General features: G+C 60.4%; 1 protein-coding gene across 12 annotated transcripts; it reads left to right on the top strand.

The window, feature by feature from the left end:
• Positions 1-276: 276 nt before the first annotated feature.
• On the top strand, positions 277-25,038 carry TSPOAP1 (TSPO associated protein 1). 12 transcript variants are annotated; one of them, XR_009347922.1, is made up of 32 exons: positions 278-1,474; positions 2,271-2,378; positions 2,664-2,792; positions 3,380-3,559; positions 4,099-4,284; positions 5,495-5,572; positions 5,659-5,742; positions 5,958-6,047; positions 6,239-6,361; positions 6,613-6,717; positions 7,979-8,029; positions 8,458-8,478; positions 9,157-9,361; positions 9,982-10,154; positions 11,331-11,446; positions 11,730-11,839; positions 14,659-15,489; positions 15,637-15,788; positions 16,144-16,515; positions 16,601-16,819; positions 17,165-17,347; positions 17,922-18,761; positions 19,379-19,478; positions 19,570-19,724; positions 20,327-20,495; positions 20,874-20,945; positions 21,352-21,384; positions 21,581-21,684; positions 21,769-21,840; positions 22,068-22,178; positions 22,823-22,913; positions 24,569-24,689. XR_009347922.1 is itself a non-coding variant. In XM_059148354.1 (32 exons), the coding sequence occupies exons 1-31, from the start codon at positions 1,145-1,147 to the stop codon at positions 22,850-22,852; spliced, it is 5,532 nt and encodes a 1,843-aa protein (XP_059004337.1). In that variant the 5' UTR covers positions 278-1,144; the 3' UTR covers positions 22,853-22,882; positions 24,569-24,710. The 12 variants fall into 12 exon arrangements, 11 of the variants coding, with proteins under 11 accessions (XP_059004332.1, XP_059004334.1, XP_059004331.1 ...); XM_059148354.1 differs by having other exon boundaries at positions 22,823-22,882; positions 24,569-24,710; XM_059148349.1 differs by lacking the exon at positions 22,823-22,913 and having other exon boundaries at positions 277-1,474; positions 2,664-2,789; positions 24,569-25,038.
• Positions 25,039-26,594: the final 1,556 nt, after the last annotated feature.

Here is a 26,594-nt window from a genome sequence, read left to right as displayed (position 1 = left end):
GACCGTCTGCTGCCCCCTCCCCTCTGTACAAGGAAGGTGCGGGGGCATGTGGGGACGAAGGGTGGGAGGCTACACGTAGCGGGTGGGGGTAGTACTGGGCTGGGATCCCACTAGGAAGAAGCTCTTCCCTCTGTCCCGACCCTGCCTGCTGGTCCAGCCCACCAGTCCAGCGCCATCACCATGGAAACTAGCAGCCGACTTCCTATTGGTGGGCGGGAGAAAACAGGGAGGGGGAGGGGAGGGCTGTCTCTCCCCTGTTCGACCCCCCCCCCCATCCTGAGGCTCGGCCCTCCTCTGCGCCCACCATCTCGGGGCTCCTGGACTGTAGTGGACCCCTGCAGTCCCTGGAGCTGAGGCCAGGAGGGACAGAGACTATGAGGCAAGCGGCCCACCGACCCAGGCCTCCTTAGGACCAGCCGACTGCCCAGCGAGCGGGAGAGCAGCAGCAGAGAGGGGCAGGAGATAAAGGACCACAGCGGACGGCTGAGGATCACCCCCGCTGCTCCTGCACACCCCAGCCAGGCTGAGGGTCGTGATGGATGGCCAGACTCGCAGACGCTGACGGACACACAATGACACCGATGCACACAGCTGCACAGCACTGAGCTGCTCAGATACAACCAGTGACAGCGTCACACGCTGCCACAGCCCTGCAACACAGACACCCACCCACACACACACACGGAGAAACAACTGGTAACTCTGAAACAGGCACAGACAGTGACACGCAGAACCACTACCCTGACACACACAGGCGGGGGCATCCGTCCTCCAAACCCATCCAGGGCAGCGCTGCCCCGGACACACCAAGCTGGAGACACACGCCAACCTTCCCCCAGGCGCTGCTGCTGGTGGCCTCTGCACACCCTCCCTGCCCCCACGGGGACACCCTCGCTCCTCCATACACCGGCGCACACACAGCCGCGAGCAAACATAGCTCGCCTACCCCTAGCTTCGCCTCTGGCAGCTCCGACTCCTGCAGCCTCCTTTGTGGGTGAGAAAGAACGGCCAACCTCGGATGGAGCCTCGGTGAAGCCAGGAGCTCGGAGAAGAGGGGGGTCTGGCCTGGCATGACCCTCGCCGGCCCCTCTGCTTGGCTGGGTGATGTCCCCCGGCCTGGGTCCTGGGGCCCCTCGGCAGGATCATGGAGCAACTGACACCCCTCCCACGGCTGGGGGACCCCAGAGCCATGGAGCCATGGGCTCTGCCCGCCTGGCAGAGCTGGACTCCGGGCCAGGGGAGCGACCCCGGAGGCAGGACCCTAAGCATTGCCAACATTCCAGCAGCTCTGCAGGGTGGAGAGCTGAAGCCTGAGGAGAGCTCCCAGCCTGAGGGAGCCCAGAGCCCCGGGGCGATGGGGGGCACTGAACCCGAAGGAACCAAAACTGGGCTGCCCGGCCTGAGGCACCAAGCAGTGAGCTCCAGACCCAGCTGCCCGAGGCGGGAGGACGAGGAGGTGGAGGCTCTTCCTAAGGTACGGGGGTGCTGGGGAGGGCTGGGGTCTACGTGGTGGGGCCTCTCATGATGCCCTCCAGCTTGGGCACTATATGCCACCCCACGGCCTGCATCTCCTCTCCTGGCCTGTCTGTCTGGGGGTCCCTCTGTGACTGTATGGCATGCCTTCACTGGGCAGGAATCTCAGGGGCTCCATTTTTTGCCATGTCTGTCCTTCTGACTCTCTGCCTGTCTGCTGCATCTGGCCCTGCCCCTACCCCTTCCTTCTGGGGTCTCTCTCTCTGATGGTCTATGTATCCTCCGAGAGTCTCTGTCCTTGGGGGCTGGAGGATCTGGGGGGTGGGGGTGGTGAGGGTTGTGGAGGTGCGTGGTGGACTCAGAGTTCGAGGAAGCAGATTCAGGGGATGGGGCTCAGTGCTGGGCTGAGTCAGGTAGGACAAGGCTTGGGGTAGATGTGAGCAACCTCCTATAGAAGATGGAAGGACCAGGGCTTTGGGGGAAGGAAGGGGACACAGGGCCCATAAAGAACCTGGAGGGGTGGGGCTGGGAGCTCGAGATGGCATTTCCCAGGAAGAGATGGGCAAAGACGGAAAGAACTCGGGACTAGCAGAGAGGGGACCAGGGATGGAGGAGGCCAGTGTGGGCCCCCTCTGGGCCTCCTAAGCTCATCTCTGAAAGGCCTGGGACATAGGAGGAGAACCTTCTCATCTCCATGTCTCCCTAGACTGCTGGCAGGCAGGATGCTTCCATATGGAGGGCTTTGGCTAGGGAGGGTGTGTTCCTGAGGTGCCATGCTCTGTCCTTCCCTGGGCCAGGGCAAGTTGAACACTGGCTGCGGGGACAGGCCTGATCTGGAGCTGCTGAGGGCCTTGGGGGAGCTGCAGCAGCGCTGTGCCATCCTTAAGGAGGAAAATCAGATGCTGGTGAGGCTTGGAAAGCAAGTCCTGAGTCCTGGTTGGAGCTGGGGGAAGGCAGACTCAGACACCCCAGCCCTCTGCCTCAGCAGCCTCCCCATCCCATAAACTCTCCCTCCAAGTGAGGGCTACCTGGAGGGGATATGATCCCAAGACCCAGAGAGAGTGAACCCCAATCTAGAGTTGCCGAGTACCCCACTGTGAGCCCAGGGGTCTAACCCAAGTCCTGGACAGTTAGGATTGGGTCCATGGGGGTGCTCCCAACATGCCCCAATTCTGGCTGACCCTTGTCAGAGGAAGAGCAGCTTCCCTGAGACAGAGGAGAAGGTGCGGAGGCTGAAGAGGAAGAATGCCGAGCTGGCGGTCATTGCCAAGCGCCTGGAGGAGAGGGCCCGGAAGCTGCAGGAGACTAACCTGAAGGTGGTGAGGCTGGGAGGCTGCTGGATGGAGGCCGGGTGACCAGGGAGAGAGGGAAGCCCGACCAGGTCTGAGGGAGTGGGTCTTAGGAGGTGTGGACTCCTAACACCCAGGAAGCAGGAATGGGGGTGGGGGGACAAGGGGTAGGAAGAGCAAATGCTGGCTGGGCTGGGAGGCTGGGTTTCTGGAGTTACGGGGAGGAAGGGAAGGGCTGGGCGGGGAGTTCCTGAAGAGGCAGGGAGCAGGTTTCTGGATTACCACGTGCTGTTGCTGGCTGCAACCTCCCGCTGAGCTCATCTCTGGGTGCAGAGCTGGTGGGGGCAGGGATGAAGACCCATGACAGTGGCAGCCCTGAATTAGCAGCATCCTTTGGGCCTCAACTAGAATGTGGAGTTAACCCTCTCAGTCCTGTCTGAGGATTTGCTGGGATGGAGTCAAGTGAGGCTAGCCTTTCCCTAAAGCCCCCAATACAGGGGGTAAGCAGGAGGCCACACTTCCAGGTTTTCATCCTAACCCTCCGTTGAGAGGAGCTGAGGAGGGGAGATGTGTCCCAATCCTCAGATGACCATTGGCCTTACCCCTCCTCTGGCCAGGTGAGTGCCCCCATGCCCCGTCCTGGGGCCAGCTTGGAGCTGTGCCAGAAGGCCCTGGCCCATCAGCGAGCCCGGGACCTCAGTGAGACAGCCAGCGCCCTGCTGGCTAAGGACAAGCAGATCGCTGCCTTGCAGCGGGAGTGCAGGGAGCTGCAGGCCAGGCTCACCCTGGTTGGCAAGGTGCGAGGCCCGGTCACCCCTTCCCCACCAGCCTTACACGGGGGCAGCCTGCCTGGCTTGTGGGATGTGGACGAGATGTTGATGAGATGCAAATGAAGCAGGAAGGTGGAAGCTGCTGGGGAGTAGGTTCCCCTGGCAACGGCCCAGGTGGGAGCGGGGAGAAGGAGCCTGAACCGAAGGGGGTGGAGCCTCGAGTCCCAGACCTGGGAATCTCTGTGCTCCAGGCTTCGGGCTGTATGCCAGCGGGTCTCGCTGTATTAATCCACACATACCTCACACTTGCGTGAAGCGATGTTCACAAGGCATTTAGCACAGTGCCGGGCACACCGTGAGTGCCCAGTAAATGAGTTACCGTGACTGCACACGGGTTCGCGAAAGCATGTGTTCGGATAAGCATGCACCTATGACCAGGCATGTACGCAGGGAAGGGTCTGCACGTTTACGCGCGTCGGAGCCTCTCCAGCAAGGTGGGGGTCGGGTTCTAGCCCCGGGCGGTCAGGGCTAGGCCTGACTCCCCTCCCTGTCCCCACCAACCCCAGGAGGGCCCCCAGTGGCTCCACGTGCGGGACTTCGACCGCCTGCTGCGCGAGTCCCAGCGGGAGGTGCTGCGGCTGCAGCGGCAGATCGCCCTGCGCAACCAGCAGGAGCCGCCCCGGCCAATCCGGCCCTCCGGCCCCGCGACCACAGCCAGAGCAGGGGCTCCCGCCCCGGGGGCCCCGGGAGAGGTGAGCTCCGGCGCCGGGGCAAGTATGGGGGCGGGATGTAGATGGGGGGGGGGGCTCCGGGATCTCCCCCGGCACCGGCGCGCAGAGCCCAGAGGACCAGCCAGTGGCGTGCGCTCTCCGAAGGCCCGAGGGAGCTTTCCGGACCCCGGAGGGGAGGGTCGCCGGTACCTGCGCCGCGCCGACCCCGGCCATTCGGGGTCCGCCCTCCGCAGGCCTGCGCCCCGTCGCCCCTGTCGCGCAGTCAGTGGTACGGCCCGGCCGCAAATCCCCGGTTGCCCTGGCAGCGGCCCGGGGCCCAGCCCGCGCCGCCGCCTCCCGCCGCCGCCCTAGCGCGGGGACGCCCCCTTCAGCACCGGCCTGGTCCGCCAGGCCCGGCCCCGGCCCCCCGGGGGCGGCGGTGCATCCGCCTCGGCTCGACGTACGGGCGACCCTCCCTGGGCGCTGGGCTTCGGCAGCTGCTGTCGCGAGGGCTTGGGACCCTACTCCGGACCCCCAGAACTTAGAGGTCTGGCTCCTCTCCATCCTCTTTACTTGGGCGGCACCTAGGTTCCCCTCGTTCTGGCAAGAGGGGTGGGAGAAGGGGCACTACAGCGACCAAGGCCTCCGGGCGTGGAGCGCTTCTCGCACAGGTGTTGCCCCTCTGCCCAGCCCAGGGAGCGAGAGGCCCCTCCCGCCAGGAGCTGCCCTCCCCTGGAGTGGGCACAGAGAAACTCAGGTGCGGCGCCGCGGGCTGGGGGGAAGCTAGGGAGAGGGTCTGGCCCGGCCTACAATGCTGTAGGCAGAGCCGGGGCGCCGATGGTCCAGGATTCCTAGCTCAGGGAGCACCACATCCCTGGGGGCGCCGGGCGGTCTCCTAGCTCTCTGCCAGTCACTGAAGGACACCCGGGACGGTTATTGAGTGCAGCGCAGGGCTGCTGTTGGAAGCTAAAAAGGGAAAGCTTTGGCCTGGATAAGGGACCCATCTCCCAGGGCACACACGGGTCTCAGGATCTTGAAAGCAGTATGTCTAGAGGACGTAGGGGTGCCGCCTCTGCCCTCCCCCGTGAGCCTGAGCTGTGTGCAGGCAGCAGTCACTCTCTCTTCTGGAGCAGGGATGGCTTTGCTGACTGTGAGATGGGGTGGGAGCCTACCACACATAGGCCGGGCAGGGGGGCCGGCTGCCCTGGGGCCCTGTTCTCAGGTGCCAGCCCCCATCCCTGGGCATTTCCAGGCCACGCCCCAGGAGGATGTGGAGAACCTACCGGCTGTCCTAGGGGAGCCTGAGAGACAGCAGAGGGTGCAGCAGCTGGTAAGTCCCAGGTCAAGGGCTCGAGGCAACCAGTTGTGGGCAGGTCTGCCTTTCCACATGAGGAGCCCTTGGTTCTGACCCCACAGGAGTCAGAGCTCAGCAAGAAGCGAAAGAAATGCGAGAGTCTGGAACAGGAAGCCCGGAAAAAGCAGAGGAGATGTGAGGAGCTGGTAAGCTCCCAGGGGCCTCCCGGAGTCCAGCCAGGTGGTGGGCTCCCTCTCAGCTCTGCCTTCACCCCTCCTGTCCTTCGGGGCTCTTCTGCCCTGCCTGGCACAGGGTCCAGGTGGGGGAGGAAGGCTTTGTCTGGGAGGGCCAGGTCCTCTGTGTGGGGTGAGGAGGTGTGTGGGCACCGAGCCCCCTCCCCAAAGCTCCCTCGGTCTCTCAGGAACTGCAGCTGAGAGAAGCCCAGAACGAGAATGCCCGCCTTGTGGAGGAGAACTCTCGGCTCAGTGGGAGAGCCACGGAAAAGGAGCAGGTAGCCGCTCTGCCCATCGCCATGGGGCTTGGGCTTCTGCTGGAACCCTGGTCCCCGGGCAAGGGGGACCAGGGTTCCAGCCCTGGTCCCCTCTCCCACCACACTGGGCTCGAGTGTGAAGGGCACTGTCCCCTGGGTGAGGGAGCTGCTGGGACAAGGCTGACACACTTGGCTCCCTGCCCCTTCTCCAGGTGGAGTGGGAGAATGCAGAGCTGAAGGGCCAGCTCCTGGGGGTGACGCAGGAGAGGGACTCGGCCCTTCGCAAGAGCCAGGGCCTGCAGAGCAAGCTGGAGAGCCTGGAGCAGGTGCTGAAGGTGAGGAGGCAGCGGAAGTCGGAGGAGGGTCTCCGACCCTGGTACGAGAAGTAAATGGGACGGTCGAATGTGCCCCGTGTGGAGCACTGGGGTCTGAGGTCCAGTCCTGGTACCGCCAACCCCTTCCCTTCTTTGGCCTCGGTTTCCTTTTTAACAAAGGGTACTGAAACCCATAGGGTCTGAGGCTCTCTCATCGTAGAGCTACAGGATTAGTGGACAGGGGGCCCTGGCCTTGACCTCTTGTCTTTCAGCACATGCGGGAGGTGGCCCAGCGGAGGCAGCAGCTGGAGGTGGAGCATGAGCAGGCCCGGCTCAGCCTGCAGGAGAAGCAAGAGGAGGTCCGGAGGCTGCAGCAGGTGGGAGCAGGGGGCAGGGAGGTCTGGGAGGCCGCTGGAGCCCTCAGTCGTCCACTCATCCAGTGAGCATTTACTGAACACCCACTGAGTGCCATGTTCTGTGCCAGGCACTGGGCAGCAGTGGTGGGGAAAGAACAGGTCCCAGACCCGTCAACAAATAAGCAGATGCTCGAGTGAGATGAACCTCGCCACTGACGGGCCCAGGGGGGACATGACCGGGATAGGGCCAGGGGCCACTTTAGAGAGGGCGGCAGGGAAGACCTCTAATACCTTAAGGTTGAGAAGGAGCCCACCGAAGAGTGTTCCAGGTGGGAGAATCAATGGGCAAATGTCCTGTGGCAGGAAAGAGTGTGGGGCCAGAGCAGTGTGGCTAGACTAGAACCCCAGGAATAGGCAAGAATCAGATCACTTGAGCAGCTCCACGGAGTGTAGGGGTTGGGGGAGTGGGTGAGGAGGCAGGTGGTCGGTCGGGTGTCAGGGCTGCCGCAGGTGGGCAAGGATGTCCACCTGGGCTAAAGCGCAGGCAGGGCAGGTGGAAAGGGGGAGGACTTAAAATATATTTTGGACCTAGAATTGACAAGACTCCATAGGATTCTCGTAGCGCCCCTGCTCTTTTCAGCCATTTGCTGAGTAGCCCCTGAGGGACAGGCCTGAGGAGGCAAAGGCTGAAGGGGCCACAGATGTGAGAGTTAGGGAGTACTGAGTTCTGACTTCGCTTCAGGCTAAGTTTGGCTTGTGTGTTAAAAACATACAAGTGGACGTGTCCGTAGACAGTTGGACCTACAGGTCTGGAATCTTGGGGAAGCTGGTCATGAAGATTATAGAGTCATCGACGTGGCCAGCCGTGTGACTAGATGGGACCCCTGGGGAGAGAGTGAAGAGTGTGAGGGGGGGCCCAGCCCCATGCCCTGCAGCACCCTAACATTCCAAAAGGGCCAAAGACAGGGAGCAGGCGAAGGAGACTGAGAAGGAGCATCCCAAGAGGTAGGAGGTAAACCCAGAGGGTGGATGTCCCAGAAAGAGAGAAGCAGTATCAGGCCTCCCTCTCCCTGACACTGTTATCTTCTGACCTAAGGTATGGTTCTGGGGTGGGAGTTCGGTGGCCCTCAGCCTTCCCCTTCCCAGCTCCCCTCCCCCCCCAACCTTTCCGCTCTTTCTTCCCTCCCTTTGCCCTTGCTGTCCCTCCTCTATCCCTCTCCCTTTATCCTGTCCCCTGTTCCTCATCCTCCCCCTCCCACATTTTGCCTCCTCCTCCATGCAGGCCCAGGCAGAAGCCAAGAGGGAACATGAAGGGGCCGTGCAGCTGCTGGAGGTAGGGTCCCTGCAGGCGGCCAGCGGCAGCACCAGTGTCGGGGGGAAGGCAGGGAAGTTCAGGGAGAGCTGGAGTGGACTCTGGGAGGTGTGTGTGTGTGTGTGGGGGGGTGTGGGGTTGCAGGAAGGGCCCTTAAACGCTCCAGAGCCCTGGGAACCACCCTCCACCATTGGCCTACTTTGGGCAAGGGCACAGCTGGGCAGGGGCTCTTGGGTCTGGGGGCAGCAGTCTCCCCCACTGCCACCCACCCCCAGAGGCTGCCTTCACCCTGAAATATCCTTCCGTTTAGGAACTGCCCAGTCAGTCGAGGGAGCCGACCAGGTAGTGTCCACTTGGGCCCTCTCTCCCTCCCTCCCTCCCTGTCTGCACAGCGACTCGCAGGGTGAGCCATTCTAACCTGTCCTCTGTGCTTTCCTTTCCTGCCACAGTCGACCCTGGATTCCATGCAGGTACACCCCCCGCCCCCATCCTCCCTGGGCTGTCCCTTCCCCTACACCTCTCCAGCCTGGCTGAGCTATGTCTCCTTCCTCAGGTCCAAGTGGCCCCTGCTCTCATGTCCAACAGAGGAGGGTGTGACTGGTAGCAGAGACCCAAGAACGCATAGACGGGTGGGAGGGGGTTACCTCCTCGACCCAGACCTGCCACAGCGCCTGGCAGACACGAGGCCATCCCTCCTCTAAAACCTAGCCTCTCAGACCCTAAGGAAGTTCATCACCAGTCTAACCCATGCTCCTCTTGACCTTGGCCAGAGGAGAGGCGCCAAATGTTGGGATGCTTCTGAAACCTGAGAAAAATTCCTTGAGAAATGGCTCCTTCCTGCCGCAAAGATGTCCCTAGCTCCTGTGGCGGGGGGGGGGGGGGTTTCTCTCTTAAGGGTAGGGATTTGGGTCACTGACTGTGGGAGGGTGATAAGCCGCAGAGCTGAGAAGGGACTGGCAGTGGAACTGGAGTGGGAGGCACCCTCACTATTAAGGCAGTGGGGCCACCAGGCTGAGGGCTGGTGCCCAGGCCTAGGGCTGGGTGGATATGAGCTGAGGTCTAGTGTGGGCTCCTTCCCTGTGGACAGGGCACAGGATGGGACTGGCCGCTTGGCTGGGCCTGGTAGCTTATGGGAGGTCTTGGCCCAGGTCCGGGTTCGAGAGCTGGAGGAGCAGTGCCGCACCCAAACAGAGCGCTTCAGCCTCCTGGCACAGGAGCTCCAAGCTTTCCGCCTGCACCCCGGCCCCTTGGATCTACTCACCTCTGCCCTGGGCTACAGTACCCTTGGGGACCACCCCCCACCCCCCTGCTGCTGTTCCACTCCCCAGCCCTGCCGTGGGTCTGGCCCCAAAGGTAAGGTGGACCCCAGGGATATAAGTATGGAATCCCCAGGCCTGGAGCTTTTTTATAGAGCAGAGTGTTCGGAGTCAAAGAAGGCTAACAACTCACCCAGAGTCACACACCAAATTAGAGCCAGGCCTGGCTAGAACAAAGCTTTGATGGGGGAGAAATGAGCTCCTAGGCGAGGCTCTTCTGGAGTCTGGCCAGGCATTTTGGCCACTGCTCCTCTCCCCCAGCAAAACTCTGCAGTCAAGGCTTGGAGCTGGACCCTAGGAATCAGCAGCTGGTAGTATGGGCTTGCAAAGAGCTGAGCCGGGAGTCAGTCCGACTCAGGGGCCCCAGGCCCTTCTCACTTGTCAGCCCACATGATTCTGAGCATGCCACTAGACCTCTGTGGGTTCTGGTTTCCTAAGCCATAAGACAGAAAAATTCAGAGCACCTCATCAAGCTGCTGTGAGGATCATGTGAGATAATATAGGTAAAGCACCACCACTTCCACGGAGTAAGTTTCCCCCAAATATTTCCCTCTTAGAACCATGGCTATGGAGGCCTTGACCCTCCTCTCCGAGCGGCCCCACCCTTGCTCCCTAGTCCCTCCTCAGGCCACAGACCACGTGCCATCTTCTCTTTAGACCTTGATCTCCCTCCGGGCTCCCCTGGGCGCTGCACCCCAAAGTCGTCTGAGCCTGTCCCCACCACTGTTACCGGGGTCCCCCGAAGGACGGCCAAGAAGGCAGAGTCCCTCTCCAACTCCTCTCGCTCCGAATCCATCCACAACAGCCCCAAGTCATGCCCCACGCCTGAGGTCAGTGCTGCGGAGGGGCCGGGGGAGAGGGGGGTGGGGGGCCCTATCCTCCTCTGGTGTCCCCAGGAGTGGGGTGGCTGCTGGCCACTGGGGGTCGCAAGTTGGGAAGTGGAGCCAGGCCCTGGGAGAGAAGGGCCTGTGGCTTCCTTGAAGGGCAAGGAGCTCAGGTGGAGGCTGCCCTGCCCTCCAGGGTCCCTGCAGGCCCTACTTAGGGGCTGCCCAGCTCCGCCCCTCCGGGGCTTAGAGAGGCCCCAGAGTACGGAGCTGGATGGAGGGAGACCCTTCGGCGCCGGGATCCGTGTAATGAGACTGTTCATGCGAGTGTCTGAGGCACAAACAGATGGTTGTGTGGGAAAGAGCCCAGGTTCTGGGATTCCCTTCCCAGCTCTGTTTTAGGCGAGTCTCTGACCTTTTCTGGGCTTTGGTTTCCTTGTCAGGATTTGGGATCTAATAAAACCTGCCTTGTAGTATTGTCGTGAGAATTACATGAGAAAATAAACAGAAGAGCACTACTGCAGGGCACACATTTATTATCAAGTGCTGGATACCTTGTCCCTCTCTCTACCTCCCAAACCTCAGAAACGGTGGCCTTGGGGGGGCAAGGGTGGCAGGTCTGGAGTGGCCCAGCTGTCTGTGGTTGTGGAACCTGGTAGAACCCAGCCCAGCCTCTACTGCCCCCTTGTGGGCAAGGAGGACAGTGCCGTCTTTGGCGGTGTGGTTGGGGGGCCTCCCTACTCCCCGCTCAGGACCCTCCATGCAAGGACTCTTCAGCCTCTCTCTTCTTGCCTCCAGCTCTCCCCAGTTGAAGTGCTTTGCTGTGTTTTTCCCTTAAAGAGACAAACTGCCATGGATCGCCCACCCCACACGGGTGTGGCTGGATGGCTTCTGCTCAGATGGGGAAAGCAACCTTACTGGGCCCATGCAGTAGAGGCCAAAACTCAGGAGGGATCCAGGTTATTCTCACTCCTCTTTGCCAGGGCAGTGGGGCTCTGCCAGGGCCTGTGGGCCCAGGTGCTGATTCAGAAAACATCAGGGTTTATTGCTGCTGGCCTTGTCTGGCAGGTGCTCTCTATCCCTTCTTGAAGCAGTGGGTCCTCTGGCTCATCTTGGAAACCTGCCTGCATTGCCATTGGCCCTGGGTCCTGAAGACGACTGGCCCCTTCTGTTTGTCCACAGGTGGACACGGCCAGCGAGGTGGAGGAGCTGGAGGCAGACAGTGTCTCCCTGCTCCCAGCAGCATCCGAGGGCAGCCGGGGAGGAGCCAGGATCCAGGTCTTCCTAGCACGCTACAGGTGGGTGCCTCCCCCTGCTCCCCATTTCCCTAGTGTTTCGGGTGCATGGGAGGAAGGGACCAGGTGAAGAAGACAGAGGCCTCTGGAGGTAGTGGCAGTGGTACGGGGGTCCTGGTTGGACGTGTCCTCTCAGCCTAGTTGGACTGGGTGGGCACAGGAAGCACTCTCCCTGGCTCATGGTGGACCACCAAGGGACCATAAAGACCTCATACAATGGGAGAGAGGAGACGGGACACGAAGATGGATTGTAGGTCCTCTTCCTTCTCCGCACCTCCTTCAACAGCTACAACCCGTTCGAGGGCCCCAATGAAAACCCAGAGGCAGAGCTTCCTCTTACTGCTGGCGAGTACATCTACGTCTACGGCGACATGGACGAGGATGGCTTTTTTGAAGGTAGGATGGTAGCAGCGCTGTTGTGTCCGTCCCCCTGCTTTCAAGCTCTTCTTCCCAGAGACCCCTCACCCCATGCCCCAGACCCTCTCCCCAGCGTGCTCAGCCCACCAGAACTTTTCTGACTCTGCTAAAAGGCAGCCCCTGGGGAAGGGACCTAGGCAAGGGGGTAGCTGGTCTGGCCGCAGATCTGCTTCAAGCAGGGCAGGACAGGGCCTGCCGCCGTCTGCATACTGGATGGCGTCACAGGGAATTCGGGCTCAATATGCTTTTGTGCTACCGGACAGGGCGGGGTGGTGCCTAACTCCAGTGACGTCAGAGTTGGGCGAGTGGCTTAGATCTGACACTGGACTCAGCCGGTGTCAGGAGGAGGAATGAGGGTCCAGAGTCCGGGAAACGGAGTTAGGAACTTGTCAGCAGGTGTCCAGGCCCAGGTGGGGCGTGGGCTACAGGGCAGCTCTCCAGGGCTCTTTGGGAGCTCAGGCAATGGAGCAGCTGCCCCGTGACTGAGACTGGACACCAGGGCAGGACCTGCCAAAGAAACGGTCTCCGGACACTTCCCAGGTGGCCCTGGCTGCCCGGCAGGGAGAACGACGCCATGCCTGCTGAGCCTGGATTGTGGCGCAGGCAGGGCAGGGGGTCTCTGGGAAGAAGAGCTTGAAACCACAGACAGGGATTTAGGAAAGAAGCCAGGTCTGAATCCACAAGGCCCAAAGCTTGGGGTTTGGAAGGCTGGGGCTTCGAGCCCGCTCAGCATCCCTTCCCCGGGCCCGGAGGCTGGTCCCTGAGTAGCTGCCATGAATGATGGTGAAGAGCTGAGCTCCCCAGAGATGTGCATTAACAGAAGTGGGATTAAATATTTCCCAGGAAAAAAACGCTTTTTAAAAGTGAAAAATACTCAGAGCCCATACCTTTTCTTGAAGGGGGGCAGCCAAAACACAAAATAGTAACTAACCACAAATTACTAGAATTGGAACTATTCCATCTGGGATAGACTTAAAGGCCTGGAGACAGCTGGGCCCAGGATGCCCTCTCCCCAACCCCTACCCCTGCCTCCACCCCTAACAGACTTAGCTAAATGATGCGTTTGTCTATGCCTGGTGCCGCCTGGACCGCTGCCCGAGGTTTGAGCCTTGGGAACCGGGACCTGGCTCTGGCTGGGGCTCCAGCACCAGCCTTTCTGGGCAGTGGGTCTGCTTGGTGCGAAGGCTCCTACCTTTCCCATCCTGTTTCTTAGCGTCAGTGCTTATACTGATGTCCTCAGGCTGCCAGACCAGGTTACACGCTGGCTGGCATAAAACAACAGAAATGCTTTCTCTCACACTCCTAGAGGCCAGACATTTGAAATTAAGGTGTTGGCAGGGCCTCATGCCCTCTAGAGGCCCCGGGGAGACTCCATTCCCCATTCCCAGCTTCCGGTGGTTTCCTAACTTGTGAGCGCGTCACCCCTGTCTCTGCCTCTGCAGTTCCATTGCTGCCTCCTCTTCACTCAGTGTCTTGCTCTGTGCATCTCCTAGAAGGACACTTGTTATTTGATTTAGGACCCATCCATGTAATCTATAACAATCTCTCCTCAAGGTGCTGAACTTAATTACATCTACAAAGATGTTTTTCCCAAATAAGGTCACAGCCACAGGCTCTAGGGATTAGGATGTGGACATGTCTGGGGGAGGTCACCAGTCGACCCTCTCCAAGCGCTTACAGTATCTAAGTCATTGGAAGGCACTGTTGTTTCTTCAAGTTTCCTTACGTTCTCTCATTCCTAGCATGAGCAGAGAGTGAGGAGGCTGGGGAAACTCACTGGCTCTCCTGATGCTCAGACCCATTTTCCTCTTCCACACCCTCTTCCTTAAGCTCAGGCCCCTACTTCCCCTTCCTCCAAATAAGGCCCAGCAGCCCCCAGCCTGTCTGTTCCCTGGGAACCCTCTCCCTTCTCCCGAATTAGCTGTGACCTGACACGCTGCGTGCCCAGTTTCCTCCTTCCTGGGCATCCCTCTGTTGTCACGTGTTCAGGGGAACATGCAGAAGGTAACAGAACCTATCTTGGGTCACTGCCTGGACTGGCCGCCAGTCATGCTCCTAGGCCCCCAGCTTGAGGTGGGTCCTCATCTCTTCTAGGACCCGCAGGGGAATCTTCTCTAGCACTCAGGTCTTTTGTCCCTAGAATTGCTTCCGTTGCCCTGACCAGGTGGTGCTTCAAGGAGTTCAGTTTTCCACGAAGGGAAGTTGAAGGGCTCCCCGTCCACGACTCCTTCGGCCTTTGTAGTAAAAACGTTTTCGAATGCCCTGAAAGTTGAAAGAATGATATGGTGAACACCTGTATCCTCATCACCTAGATTCAACGGTTGTTAACATTTTGTCATATTTGCTTTCTCCATCCGTAGATTAAAAAAGAGAAATGAGGTAAAAGCAAGTTGCAGACATGGTGACCTTTTGCCTAGCCACGGTTCAGCGCACATCTCAGAAAAGGGACCTTCTCTGACAGCTTAGCACCGCCTAGGCTCTTGTTAGAAATGCAGACTTACAGCCCTGCCCAGACCTAACTAAGTCAGAATCTGCATTTTAACAAATCTCTAGGCAATTCCACGCATGAAAATTTAAGAAGCGCTGTCCTCTCTCACGGGGCTGTTATCGCTCCTGGGAATATTAGCAAAAACTCCCTACTGTTGACTGTTCTTGTCTTTTAAAAAGTGCTCACAGATAAATGTTGATTTGAGTCAAATGCTTAAGATCATGCACTAACCGAAGCTAAGATGCATTTATTGGACTGGTTTTTCTCTACCTCCTCTCTGTCTTCCCCTTCCCTGCCCTCCCTCTGCCAGGGGAGCTCATGGATGGCCGAAGGGGCCTGGTCCCTTCCAATTTTGTAGAGCGTGTGTCCGACGATGACCTCCTGACCTCCCTCCCTCCGGAGCTGGCCGATCTGTCCCACAGCTCAGGCCCCGAACTCAGTTTCCTGAGCGGAGGAGGGGGTGGCGGCAGTAGCGGGGGCCAGAGCAGTGGGGGCCGCAGCCAGCCCCGACCTGAGGACGAGGCTGCAGGGGACGAGCTCAGTCTGAGCCCCCAGCCTGAGGGCCTGGGTGGGCCCCCTGCTGTGCCTTACCCCCGCAGCCTGGTGGTACTCAGGCAGCTTGCCCACAGTGTGGTGCTGGCCTGGGAGCCACCTCCTGAGCGCGTGGAGCTACGGGGCTACCATATCTGCGTGAATGGGGAGCTGCATCAGGCCCTGGGGCCAGGGGTACCCCCCAAGGCTGTGCTTGAGAACCTGGACCTGCGGGCCGGGCCCCTCCATGTTTCTGTGCAGGCCCTGACCAGCCAGGGCAGCTCTGACCCTCTGCGCTGTTGCTTGGTGGTGGGTACCCAAGCCAGGGTGGGACCTAGCCAACTGCGGGTCCACCGATTGACGGCCACGTCTGCCGAGATCACCTGGGTACCCGGCAACAGCAACTTGGCCCATGCCGTCTACCTCAATGGGGAAGAGTGTCCCCCTGCGCGCCCCAGCACCTACTGGGCCACCTTCTGCCATCTGCGGCCTGGGACCCTCTATCAGGCCCGAGTAGAGGCTCAACTCCCATCTCGAGAGTCCCGGGGACCAGGCTGGGAGAGGCCAGAGCAGCGGGCCGCCACCTTGCAGTTTACCACGCTCCCGGCAGGTAGGCAGCCTGGGGCTCCGACTTGGACTTGGACTGTCTGGAGCACCCAGAAGGCGGGGCTGTGGGCGTAATGGGGGGGGTGCCAACTAGGCTGCTATCTCGAGGTGAGTGCCCGCATCGCTGGGTCTTGTGCCCTCCTCCTTCCAGGCCCACCCGATGCCCCCCTGGATGTGCAGATTGAGCCGGGACCCTCCCCTGGCATCGTGGTCATCAGCTGGCTCCCAGTAACCATCGACGCTGTCGGCACCTCCAACGGGGTTCGGGTCACAGGCTATGCCATCTATGCCGATGGACAGAAGGTACGGCCTGGGGACTCTGCCTCCCTGTGCCCTGGGAATAGGATGGGGGCCTCTCCTTGCTGCACTCAGAGGCTGAGTCTCCCCAGCCTGGCACACAGCTGCCCTGCCCCTGGCAGGTGGGCGCCACGGAGCCAGCAGATTGGTTGAGGGCCCGGGCTTAGGTAGCAGGTGACTACAATTCAAAAAGCATGCCACCAACAGGGCCCTGTGGCCAGGGGTGGTGTTAAGTGAGAGGAGACGCACCAAGGCCACCGGGCAATGCCTGGCAGGACGCCAATGGCCACTGCTGCCCTCGTGTCCTGACATGTGGCCCTTGTGGCCTCCATTCCCCAGCTACGTCCCCTCTACCCTGCAGATCATGGAGGTGGCCTCACCCACGGCGGGCAGCGTGTTGGTGGAGCTGTCCCAGCTGCAGCTGCTGCAGGTGTGCAGCAAGGTGACTGTGCGCACCATGTCACCCCACGGCGAGTCCGCCGACTCCATTCCAGCTCCTGTCCCCCCGGCCCTGGTGGCTGCCTGCCTGCCAGTCACCGTCTCCTGCCCCTCACCGCGGCCAGGCTCCGAGGCCAGACTACCCCTTGCTCCAGCCTCCCCCGGGCCTGGAGACCCCAGCTCACCCCTCCGGCGCCCTGACTCGTGTGGAACTCGTGAGCCCCCTGGGGGCCCCCCTGCCAGAGAGACACCAAAAGGATCCCATGAGGAGGAGCCCATAGTATCTTGCTCTCAGGTACCATGCTGGGGGAGCGGGGAGCAAGGGGAGGCTGGGAGAAAAGCCTAGGTCTTGGGCCCTTTCTCAGTGCCTGCCATTCCAGAAGGAGGCTGCAGCAGCTGTGTTGGGTGCCTCAGAGGATGGGAGGGCCAGCGAGCCAACGGGGGGTGCGAGAGCTCCTGACCCTGCAGCTTTGCCACTGGCCAAGGAAGACGCTCTCCGGGCACCCTGCTCCAGCCAGGGAGCACTGGCCCAGCAGGTGACCTGTGCTGAGGCCTGCCTTGGAGGAGACACAGGATCTGGGCTGAGGCCTAGGGCTGAGGTACGGGGTTGGGGACACTCTGGGCCATCTCAGAATTGGAGCCTGCCTCCCTGCCTCTGCCAGCCCAAATCTGGGGGATCCTCTTCATTTATTTTCTGCTCTGGTCTACGCTCCAAGTTTGCTGCTTTTTCACTTCGTTTTCCCAGATGTCTCTTCTTTTTGGCTACTATCCTTCTTCTCACCACACCTCCCTGCCCCCACCCTGTGCACACCTCCCATTTGGGACATGACCCCCTCCCCCTCTGCCAAGGGACCCCCGTCATTCTGGCTGGGGCCGACCCTTCCAGAGCCCCCTGGGCCTCCTCACACCCTTCCCTCTCCCCTTCTTTGTCTCCCCTCTCGCAGAGGGAGGATGCAGCAGAGCTCGGGGGCCGTCTGGTGAACTCCCTTGTGGACCACGGTCGCAACTCAGATCTCTCAGACATTCAAGAAGAAGAGGAGGAAGAGGAGGAAGAGGAGCTGGGTTCTACGACTTGTTCTTTCCAGAAGCAGGTTGTTGGCCACAGCATCAGGGAGAATGGGGCCAAGGTAATGGGGGGAGGAGGGGCTGGTGGGCCCTTGACCTCGGGTTCCGGGGCCTCTCACCACCCCCGTGCCAGCAGCTGCTCCAGCCACCACTGAGTGCCAGCAACATTCTAGGTGTGTGGCCTGGGCCCTGTCCCGTGCAGCTGATAGGAAGTTGCTCAGGACTGGCCTCTGCCTTCCTGGGAAGAAAGAGGATGAGGAGCTCTCTTCTGCCCCTTCTCCTGCTCACCACATGCAGAGCCCCAGCCATCTGAGATCCCTGCTGGGAGCTTCCAGGGAGGGCTGGGGAGGCCTCTCTGCTGTTACAGGAGCAGTCTGCTCCCCGTCCCTCTGTCCCTCCGGGCCCCAGCATCCAGGCAGCCTGCTGCTTGAGGGTGTTCCCCAGTTCCTCCTCTGGCTGTGCTCTGGCTGTGCTGTGGGGCTTCGGGCCAGTCCCCTCTCTGGTCTTTCCCCTTGATGGAAGCTGAGGGAGGGCTATGGGGTTCCCTGCAACCCCTGCCCTCATTGGAGGACAAAGGTCACAGCTCTCTCCTCTTCCCATGAACCTCTCTTCCCTGCTGCCCTTCCCCCACCCCAGCCCCAGTCCCAGCCTGAGCCCTTCTGTGAGACTGACAGCGACGAGGAGATCTTGGAGCAGATCCTGGAGCTGCCCCTCCAGCAGTTCTGCAGCAAGAAGCTTTTTAGCATCCCCGAGGAGGAGGAAGAGGAGGACGAGGAAGACGAGGAAAGGCCAGGGACAGGCTGTTCTTCCCGAAACCCGGGCCCACCTGAGCCGGCAGCACTGGGGCTGAGCTGTGATAGCAGTCAGCCTCGAGGACCCGGCCCGTGTCCCTTGTCACCAGAGCCCTGCAGGGCTGGGGACCGCCTGGAAGATGTGCCTGGACTAGTGGGCGGAACCAGCCGGAGGCGAGGAAGTGGCTCCCCCGAGAAGCCCCCAAACCGCAGGCGGTCCCCAGATCCCCGTGAACACTGCAGCCGACTTCTCAGCAATGGGCCCCAGGCCTCTGGACGACCAGGCCCCACACGGGAGAGGGGCAGCCCCACTGTGGGCGAGGGGACCAAGGGTGTGCCAGATACTGGTGGGAGAGGGCGGCCGCCCCCTTCCCGGAGGTGCTCCCGTGGCCGGGCCCCAGAATCTAGCCTGGCCAGCTGCCTCTCCCCCAAGTGCTTGGAAATCAGCATCGAATATGATTCTGAGGACGAGCAGGAAGCAGGCAGTGGGGGCGTCAGCATCACCAGCTCCTGCTCCCTCGGAGATGGGGAGGCCTGGGGCACAGCCCCCACAGGAAGGTCCAGGGGGCCTCTGAAGGCTAATTCGGGCCCCAACCCCTACCCACGCCTTTCGGTCTGGGAGAAGGGGGAGCCAGAGCGGAGAGGCCGCAGTGCGACTGGCAGAGCTAAGGAGCCGCCGTCCCGGGTCCGTGCCCACTCCCCACCCTGGCAGCCCCCTGCCTGCTGCCGCCTGGTGGCTCTGCTTGCTGCCCACCAGCCGCTCCCATTCCACGCTGCCGCCTCCATCCGCAGAGGTGGGGCTGGGCCTCTGGGCTCCCTCCCCTTCCTCCTCCCACCTACATTCCACTGCTTTGCTGCTTCTGCTGACCGGAACTGGGACGCACAATATTCTGGGACCGCTAGTCACCAATTGCCGCCAGCCAGCCCCCCACCGCCTGTGGGCAGGGTGGCCCTTTTCTCTGCTTAGCTATGTCTTCTGGACACTGACCCTGAGAAGGGGCTCGTCTCTCTCACGCTCCTCCACCAGCTCCCAGAGCTGACCTTAGTCCCCTCTAACTGCACTCATCTGCTGGGCTGGCTGGAGCCAGGGTCTCCCCTCCCGCCTTCCTCCCACCACTGGGGTGTTCGAAGTCTCCGCAAGACCGGCCAAGGCTCCAGGAGAGGAATGTTGTGCCCCCGCTCGGCTGTGCTGCTTGTGCTACGGGGCAGAGCTGGGGAGCGTCCGCGGGGGCCTGCCCCTGCTGCACTGCCCATCTGTGGGCCAGTGGCTCACTTCTGCTGTCTGTTGCCCTCTCTTTGCAGGCAACAGAGACTGGGGAGCCCAGAGGGCAGGATGGCTCTGGGCGGAGGGGCCCCCCACGGAGAGGGGTCCAGGCCCCCAGGGCATGCACCACTGAGTTGGGTGAGCACCTGATGGGAGCCGGGCTGGGCTGAGAGGACCTCTCCTAACCCGACCCTTTGGCCAGAGCTTATGGTCATTTCTGTCTCCACAGCCCCTTTGAGGAGCCCCCCAGAGGAAGCGATGGTTTACCAGGACCTGCCTGTCAGGGTCTTCGTGGCTCTGTTTGACTATGACCCTGTGTCAATGTCACCCAACCCCGATGCTGGGGAAGAGGAGCTCCCCTTCAGGGAGGGCCAGATCCTGAAGGTGACTGACTTACTGTGGGCCCCCGGTTCTCTCTCCTCTCCTGTCCTGGAGGTGTCCTAGCCTGTGTGGGTGAGAACACAGCTTCCAGAGCCAATTGATGACTCTGCTGCTTGTAGCTGTGCAACCTTGGGTAGATGAACCAGCCTCTCTGGGCCTCGGTTTCCTCATTGGTAAAATAGGGATAATGGTCACGTCTGCCTCACAGAGGCGGCCGAGGGTCAGGTTCAGGTTCAGTACATGCAGAGGACGTCAGCTGCCCGGCACACAGCACAGGCTAATAACCGCTGCTGTTAGCAGTACAGTTTCTGCTGGGTCTCCAGATATTTGTTGAAGGCTTTTTGCCGTTGCTCTGAGGTTACAGAGACCTAGTCAGGGGTGGGGTGGGGGAACGGATGTGCAGGCAGTGAGTGACGAGCATGTGAAAAGGGCCATCTTCTCTCATCCCTCTGATCCTTATTCTTAGTTCTTTCCCCGTTTCCCAGTTCACAGCCCGCACAAGGGAGAGCGTTCTGCAATCCTGATTGGGGTGCTGCAGAGCTCAGGGCCTGGGCCCCAGGGAGCAAGCTGCCCTGGCCTCCTGAGACAACTGGTCTCTCCTTCAGGTGTTTGGGGACAAGGATGCCGATGGCTTCTACCGCGGTGAGGGTGACGGCCGCATGGGCTACGTCCCCTGCAACATGGTGGCCGAGGTGGCTGTGGACAGCCCCGTGGAGAGACAGCAGCTGTTCCAGCGTGGTTATTTGTCCCTGGATGTTCTCTCTGAAGGCTCAGGTATGACCTGCGGCTGTCCCGTACCTACCTCCCCTACCCACTCCCCCACCTCCAACTCAGCCCCTCCTGAGCAATTTGTATGTCCAGGGTGGCCGGGAGCCTCATCCATGCAGAGTCCAGCAGAGCCTGCAGCCTTGCAGAGACTGAGGCCAGTGTGGCCCCAGCAGCAGGCTTGCCGTGTGGAGCAAGGGTCTGCTGCAGAGGAGCTGGGCCACGTAGTTCAGCTGCTGGAGCTTAGGAATGGGAGAGGAATGCCCTTCAGAGACTTGAGCATGAGAAGCCAGGCACAGATCAAAGAGAAGATTCCAGAGTCACTATCCTATTCCCCCTCCCCTGCCTCAGTTTCTTTCTTACATAATACTTGCTTTTCTGGATCAGGGAATGGTCCCTTTGTCTACGCTACGGCCCGCACAGCTGGGCCTCCCCCCAAGCCTCGCCGCTCCAAGAAAGGTGGGTGAGACCCCCTTCTTCATCGGGGCCTGTGGGGATGAGTGGGGGTGGGGGGCACTGCTGGGCTCTCTGGGAAGACACAGGCAGTGTTTTGAGCCGGTAAAAGGAATTAGGGCAGACCTTCATCCACATCCATTCCCTCCACTGGGGGTCTCCCTTTTAATGGGAGCAGGGAGCGGTCTGCTGGGACCTCTGCTCCAGATCGCACCCGACTGCAAATTCTATTTGGCCTGGAGCAAGGCACTTACCTTTCCTGGGTCTTAGTTCACTGCCAGACCCAAAGGGCTTGGCTCCGCTCTCAGAACATTTTGTGTGATGCTGGACACACTGCCTGCCCCGGTCCATCCCCAGCCTGGGATGAGGAAGGCAGCAAGGGGCAGGGCTCACTCGCATGTTCTCCCCACAGCTGAGGCGGACAGCGCTGCCCAACCCTGTGCAGGTGAGGGGCTGGTCCTGTGCTGGGGACACTGGGAAAGATGTGGGGCTGGGTGGTGCTTCCGGGCTCCTGCCAGGGGCTGCAGCTAGTGGAGAGGTGGTGAATAGGGGGTCAGCAGGCCTCCAGTATGGGGAGGGCGGTATGGTGTAGGGGGCAGTCCAGAGAGAGTCCCTAGGCCTCTCCCCCTTTCCCTCTGCAGGCCACATCCAGCACGTCTCCTCTGCCAGCCTGAAATCTCCCCGAACCATGGTGGCTGCCTTTGACTACAACCCCCGGGAGAGCTCCCCCAACATGGACGTGGAGGTGAGGACCCACAGAGGGAGCCCAGCCAGGGGGGTGGTGGCAGCACCTGCTCAGGGCTCACACCTCCTCTTGGGCTCTCCACAGGCAGAGCTGCCCTTCCGGGCTGGGGACATCATCACTGTGTTCGGGGACATGGACGATGATGGTTTCTACTATGTGAGAACATTGGGATATGCCCCTCACCCGCTCTTTCAGGGAGGGCTTCCTAGAGCTAAGGAAGGGGATGAGCTAGGGTTCCTGAAGAAAGCCCAGAGGAATGGGCTGAGTCACTGCCCATGACAATGATCTTGATCTCATGTTGTTTCCCCAGGGGCTCCGGGGCCAAGGGGGTGGGCCTGAGGCCTCTTTCCTGGGCTCAAGTCTCACCAGCATCTCCTCCCCAGGGGGAACTCAATGGACAGAGGGGCCTGGTTCCATCCAACTTCCTGGAAGGCCCTGGGCCTGAGGCGAGCAGCTCTGACAGGGAGCCTGGGACACCCCAGGCTGAGAGCCAGGTCAGTGAGGAGCTGGGCTCCCAGCTCAGCAGTTGGGGCTGTACCCTGCCAGAGTGGTGGGGTGGGGGGACCAGGACAGTGTCATGGGAGGGGAGAGATGAGCACTGTGACCAGGCTGAAACCGCCATGGAGAGCCCAGCCAGGGCCAGCTCCCTCCCAGTATGTGCCCCTCTCCGCAGAGGAATGATGGCTGTGACCCTGACCCCTGGCCCATCTGACCCAGCTGCCCACACCCCCTTGCTGATGTAGGTGAGGGGACCTCATGGAAAAGGATCCCTGGCCCCCACACCTCTAGCTAGTCATAGCCTGGGTTTCAGGGAACTTCCCACCCTGTCGGGTCTGTCTCCCTCCCAGGTGCCTTTTAAAGACAATTGCCCAGCAGGGCCCAGCATCCCGGGTCCTTGTTCCTAGAGCCTCCTTCTCCTTGCAGTGGGGGAATACAGTTACGCTCCAGTATCACAAGGCAGGGAGTGAGGGAGGAGGCCAGGCCCCAGCGGGAAACCTTGCACTCCCATCTCCAGGATTTCCAAAGGCAGAGGCTGTGCAGAGTTCCAGTTCGTGAGAGCTGGGTGATCTGGTGCCTGGGCAGGGAGCATGTGGGTCAGTCCGTAACCCATCTCCTCTCTTTGTTCCCTGTTCTTCAGAGAACGAGGAGGAGACGAGTCCAGTGCTAGATGGAGATAGATATAGAGAGAGAGCAACGTGTAAGTGGGGGGCCTGGCCCCCTCTGTTCCTGTGAGTCCCTGCCCCTTACATCACCATCATCAGATAGCGCTCCTCTGTCTTCCTTACTGGAGCCAACCTGGCTCTTCTCTCTCCCAGGGGATGCTCGAGGGAGATCTTGCCTCGAGCCAGATCTGGGTGTAGGATCATTGTCCCCTGTCCCTGCCTTTACTCCGGGCAGTGCCAGCTGTTACAGGAATACATGTCATTTTAGCATTCCCTGCCCCGTGTTAGTGGACCGCTCGTGTTCTATAGCTCCTGCAGCTATAGAAGATTGTGTCCGAGCCATATCGTGACTCCTCAGTATATTATGATACCATATGACTATGGTCTTATAATATTGTGATTATTATTGGTGACCGAGGCATGATACAGCAATGTCACCAGTAATAATAGTCTCTCTGCCCTTGTCCTCTGCATCATGTCCTGTTGGGGAGTCAGATGCATGATTTTACTTCTAATTCTCAATTTTCTCTGTTGGAGGGAATAAAAGGCGGGGAGGGGGGGGGTGCTTAAACAAAATCCATAGATAACCCCAAACCATTCATCTCTGGGGTTCAGAGACCAGTTCAGTTGTTTCCCCAGCAACTCCTCCCTCCTGGGATGTTACAGGAGGAGCCCTGGGAAGGAGTGGGAAGAACCCGGGGCTCTCTGGTTGGCTACGAGTCCCGGCTGGTTAGCAGTAGACGCTTAGACTTCTAGGTGCCAAGAGACCTCTTTGGGGGAAGGCCCTGCCACATCATCAGAGCTCTGGGTGGAGTGGCCCCAGGCTGGGCAACCAGCTCCCCTGCCTCTGGCCTGGGCTCCAGTGGCTGGCTCTGGCAAGTAGGGGGTGCGGTTTGAGGAAGGGGAGTGGGGGGCAGGGCTGGGGAACACATGGGCTGGCCAAGACACAGGAGGTCACAGTAGGGATGTGGGAATGGGGAGCAGAGATAGGGAGGCATCCTGGTGGCCGTCCTATTTACTCACCCTGTCCTTTAGGCCCCTAATGGCACGGTCTGGGTGGGCCTGGAGCAAGGGGAGCCCATCGCGGTTGCCAGTGGAGTTCGGAGGAGCTTCATAAGGGAGAAATGCTAACAGAAGCGGCATGGCAACCTCCGGAGCTCGTGAGGGGCCCTGAGTGATGCCCTCTGGCCCAGGCTCCCTGCAGCCTTCTCAGAGACCATTTAAAGAACAGTTCTCATCTCCTCCTCAGGGAGTGGGCACTGCCTCCACTCCCTGACGGAGCCAGGGGTCTGCCTCTGCTGTCTGTGAGGCGGCACAAGAACTGCCTTCCACGGGGCAGGTGGCTGTCCCTAAGTGGTCCTGGTCCTTGCTCCCTTTGCTGCGAGGGGCTGACGTGGGGGAACTGGGGACACTCATCCCAAGGGGCAGGTCCAAGGACTCCGGAGCTCTGTCAGCCCAGTACCCTATAGAGATGACCCAGAGAAGGGGAAAGTCTTGCCCGGGTTCTGGAAGCAGATCTGGACCTTGTCCCTTCTGACTCCCAGCTCAGCGCTCCCTCAGCAGCCTCACACGCATTGGCCTCTTTGAGCTCTGTTGCGGGGCAAGGGTGGGGTGGTGAGGGCTGTGTTTCTTGACCATAGTCTGTTATGCAGAGGGCTGCAAGCACTCGGTTGGGACAGGGAGTCAGGCCCTGACTTTGCCCCTTTTCTCTCGTTTTCCAGGACTGGGCCCACTCAACTCAAGGGCCCCCGGTGCCCAGAGGCTGGCCCTGGGCCCCTGACCCTGGCAGCTTCCCCATGGTTCAACTTGGGGGTGCACAGGGCACAAGCGAGAAGGTGTGGGGTCTCCTCTCCAAGGGAAAGCAGCTCCTGAGGAAACTGGGCTCTGGGAAGAAGGAGTGATGCTGTGGCCCAGCCTGCAGGCAGAAGCAGCACCTGGGGCCCCCAGATCACTGGGAGGGTAGGGCCCTGGACGCCCGTTCTTCTGAGTTGACACTGTGGCACTTGGACGGCAATCAGAGACTCGGTGAAGGTCAGAGCTGGTTCTCAAGGATGCGTCCTCTGGATGCAGGAGGGGAAACTGAGCCGCGGAACGAGGAAGAAACTTGGTCCAGGTGGCAGAGCACCTCAGTCACAACCAGGACCTGTGACTCCCAGTCCGCCCACCTCAGCCTAGTTTCCCGCCACGTTCTGCTGGCTATCCCGTTAAGTCTTCCTCCCCCTGAAGGCAAGTTTGCACTGGATTCCCCAGAGCCCCTCCTCCCAGGGGGCCGGCGGGGCAGAACCCTGTATATATGTACATACTCAGTGCCTCGGTCCAGCCTCGTCCACGTCGCTTCTACCGCACAGGCCCAGGAAGGAGAAAGGCCATGCCAAAGCGGGCCTTCCCCCGCTCCATAGTGCTCCACCCCTCCTCCCTGCCACCTGACCTCCTGGCCCCTGTGTGCCCCACCCCCCCAAAGACCTGGGGGCCAGCGGGGCAGAAAGCAGGAGTTGGGTTTGCCTTATTTTGCTCATCGGATTCAATTTCTCTTTTGCATCATTCTCCTCTGGCCCCTGTCAGAGTCTGGGGACTAGGGAAGTGGACAGATTTATGCAGGCGTTTTCATACATCCCCTGTTCAGAGCGGGGTAGACAGCTCCCCACCCTGACCCTCACCAACCCCTCTAACCCTGTGGCCGGGTGAGTGTCTCTGCATGTCTCCTTCACTGTGGTGGGAGATCGTTCGACTGAACCCCCACCCTCTGCCTCCGTCTCCAGGGGTGTGGAATGGTGGGGGCATTTGTTTAAAAAAACATTTTATTATAATAAAGTCTATTTTCACAAAACCCATGCTGGGCTCTACCTGGGACAAAGGACACCTGGAGAGGAGGGTCATGCTGAGCTTTGGACTTGACCTTAGAACCCAGAAGTTACTGCTGAGGACGACTGGGGTAAAACCAACCAATACCAAGATGACCAAGCTGTGCTTGGGTTTCTTTTCTGAAGAAGATGGTTTGGCGGCCTCCAGAGTCCCTGGTGGCTGGGGCAGGGTCCTGGCAGGAGGCAGAGATCCAGCCAGGGGATGGTGAAACCCAAGAGAAGGCTCAGGTCCCAGGGCAGTCCACTGATCAAACCCCGCCATGCTGACTTTCCTGTGCCAAATGCATAGCCACGATAGATGGATGAAAAACCAACCAGATAAGCGAGCCAACCATAGAGTTCCACCTGAAAGTCGGTGGGGGGCACTTTTAATAGACCAGAACAGCAGGAGTCCAGAGAGGACAGGCTATGTATGGGAGACCTGCAAAGGAGGGTGTGTGCAGGAGACCTGCACATCGTTCCATGCCTAGAGGAGATGCAGACTCAGCCCAGAACCCCCCATCCCACCCTGGTGCTGCTGACGGCTTGAGGAGTCCACATTCCAGGTGGGGAGCAACTAGGTTTGATGGGCTGTTGCACGTTCTTCCTCCCCAGGGGTGCAGGGGCAAAGGTGAGGGTGTCTGCCCTTAGCTAGAAGGGTGGGAGGGGTGGTGTGGGTCAGAGACCACGTGGTGCTCTGGGCGTTGACAGCAGGAAGCATCACTGCCCAGGGTGAGGAGCTCCCCAAGTGTGGCACCTTGGGTCCCGCCCCTCTCTCCCCCAAAACCCTCCCCCTCACCAGCAGCCTCACCTACCCTGCCTGGGAGGGACTCTCAACTCCGAAGGCCGGGACACCACTGAGACACAACAAACAATTGGGACCATGTGAACAACGTTGAGTCTTCTG

This window comes from Mustela lutreola, chromosome 15, assembly GCF_030435805.1.
Source record: "Mustela lutreola isolate mMusLut2 chromosome 15, mMusLut2.pri, whole genome shotgun sequence".
NCBI classification, from domain to species: Eukaryota; Metazoa; Chordata; class Mammalia; order Carnivora; family Mustelidae; genus Mustela; species Mustela lutreola.
Note: the sequence above shows the minus strand (reverse complement) of the source record. Positions and strands in the feature narration are given on the sequence as shown.

Coding starts and splice junctions, on each gene's coding strand:
- TSPOAP1 (XM_059148348.1), top strand. CDS start 1,145: ATGGAGCAACTGACACCCCTCCCACGGCTGGGGGACCCCAGAGCCATG. Junction 6,048..6,238: donor GAGCCACGGAAAAGGAGCAG/GTAGCCGCTCTG, acceptor CCCCTTCTCCAG/GTGGAGTGGGAGAATGCAGA. Junction 18,762..19,378: donor CTAAGGAGCCGCCGTCCCGG/GTCCGTGCCCAC, acceptor CTCTCTTTGCAG/GCAACAGAGACTGGGGAGCC.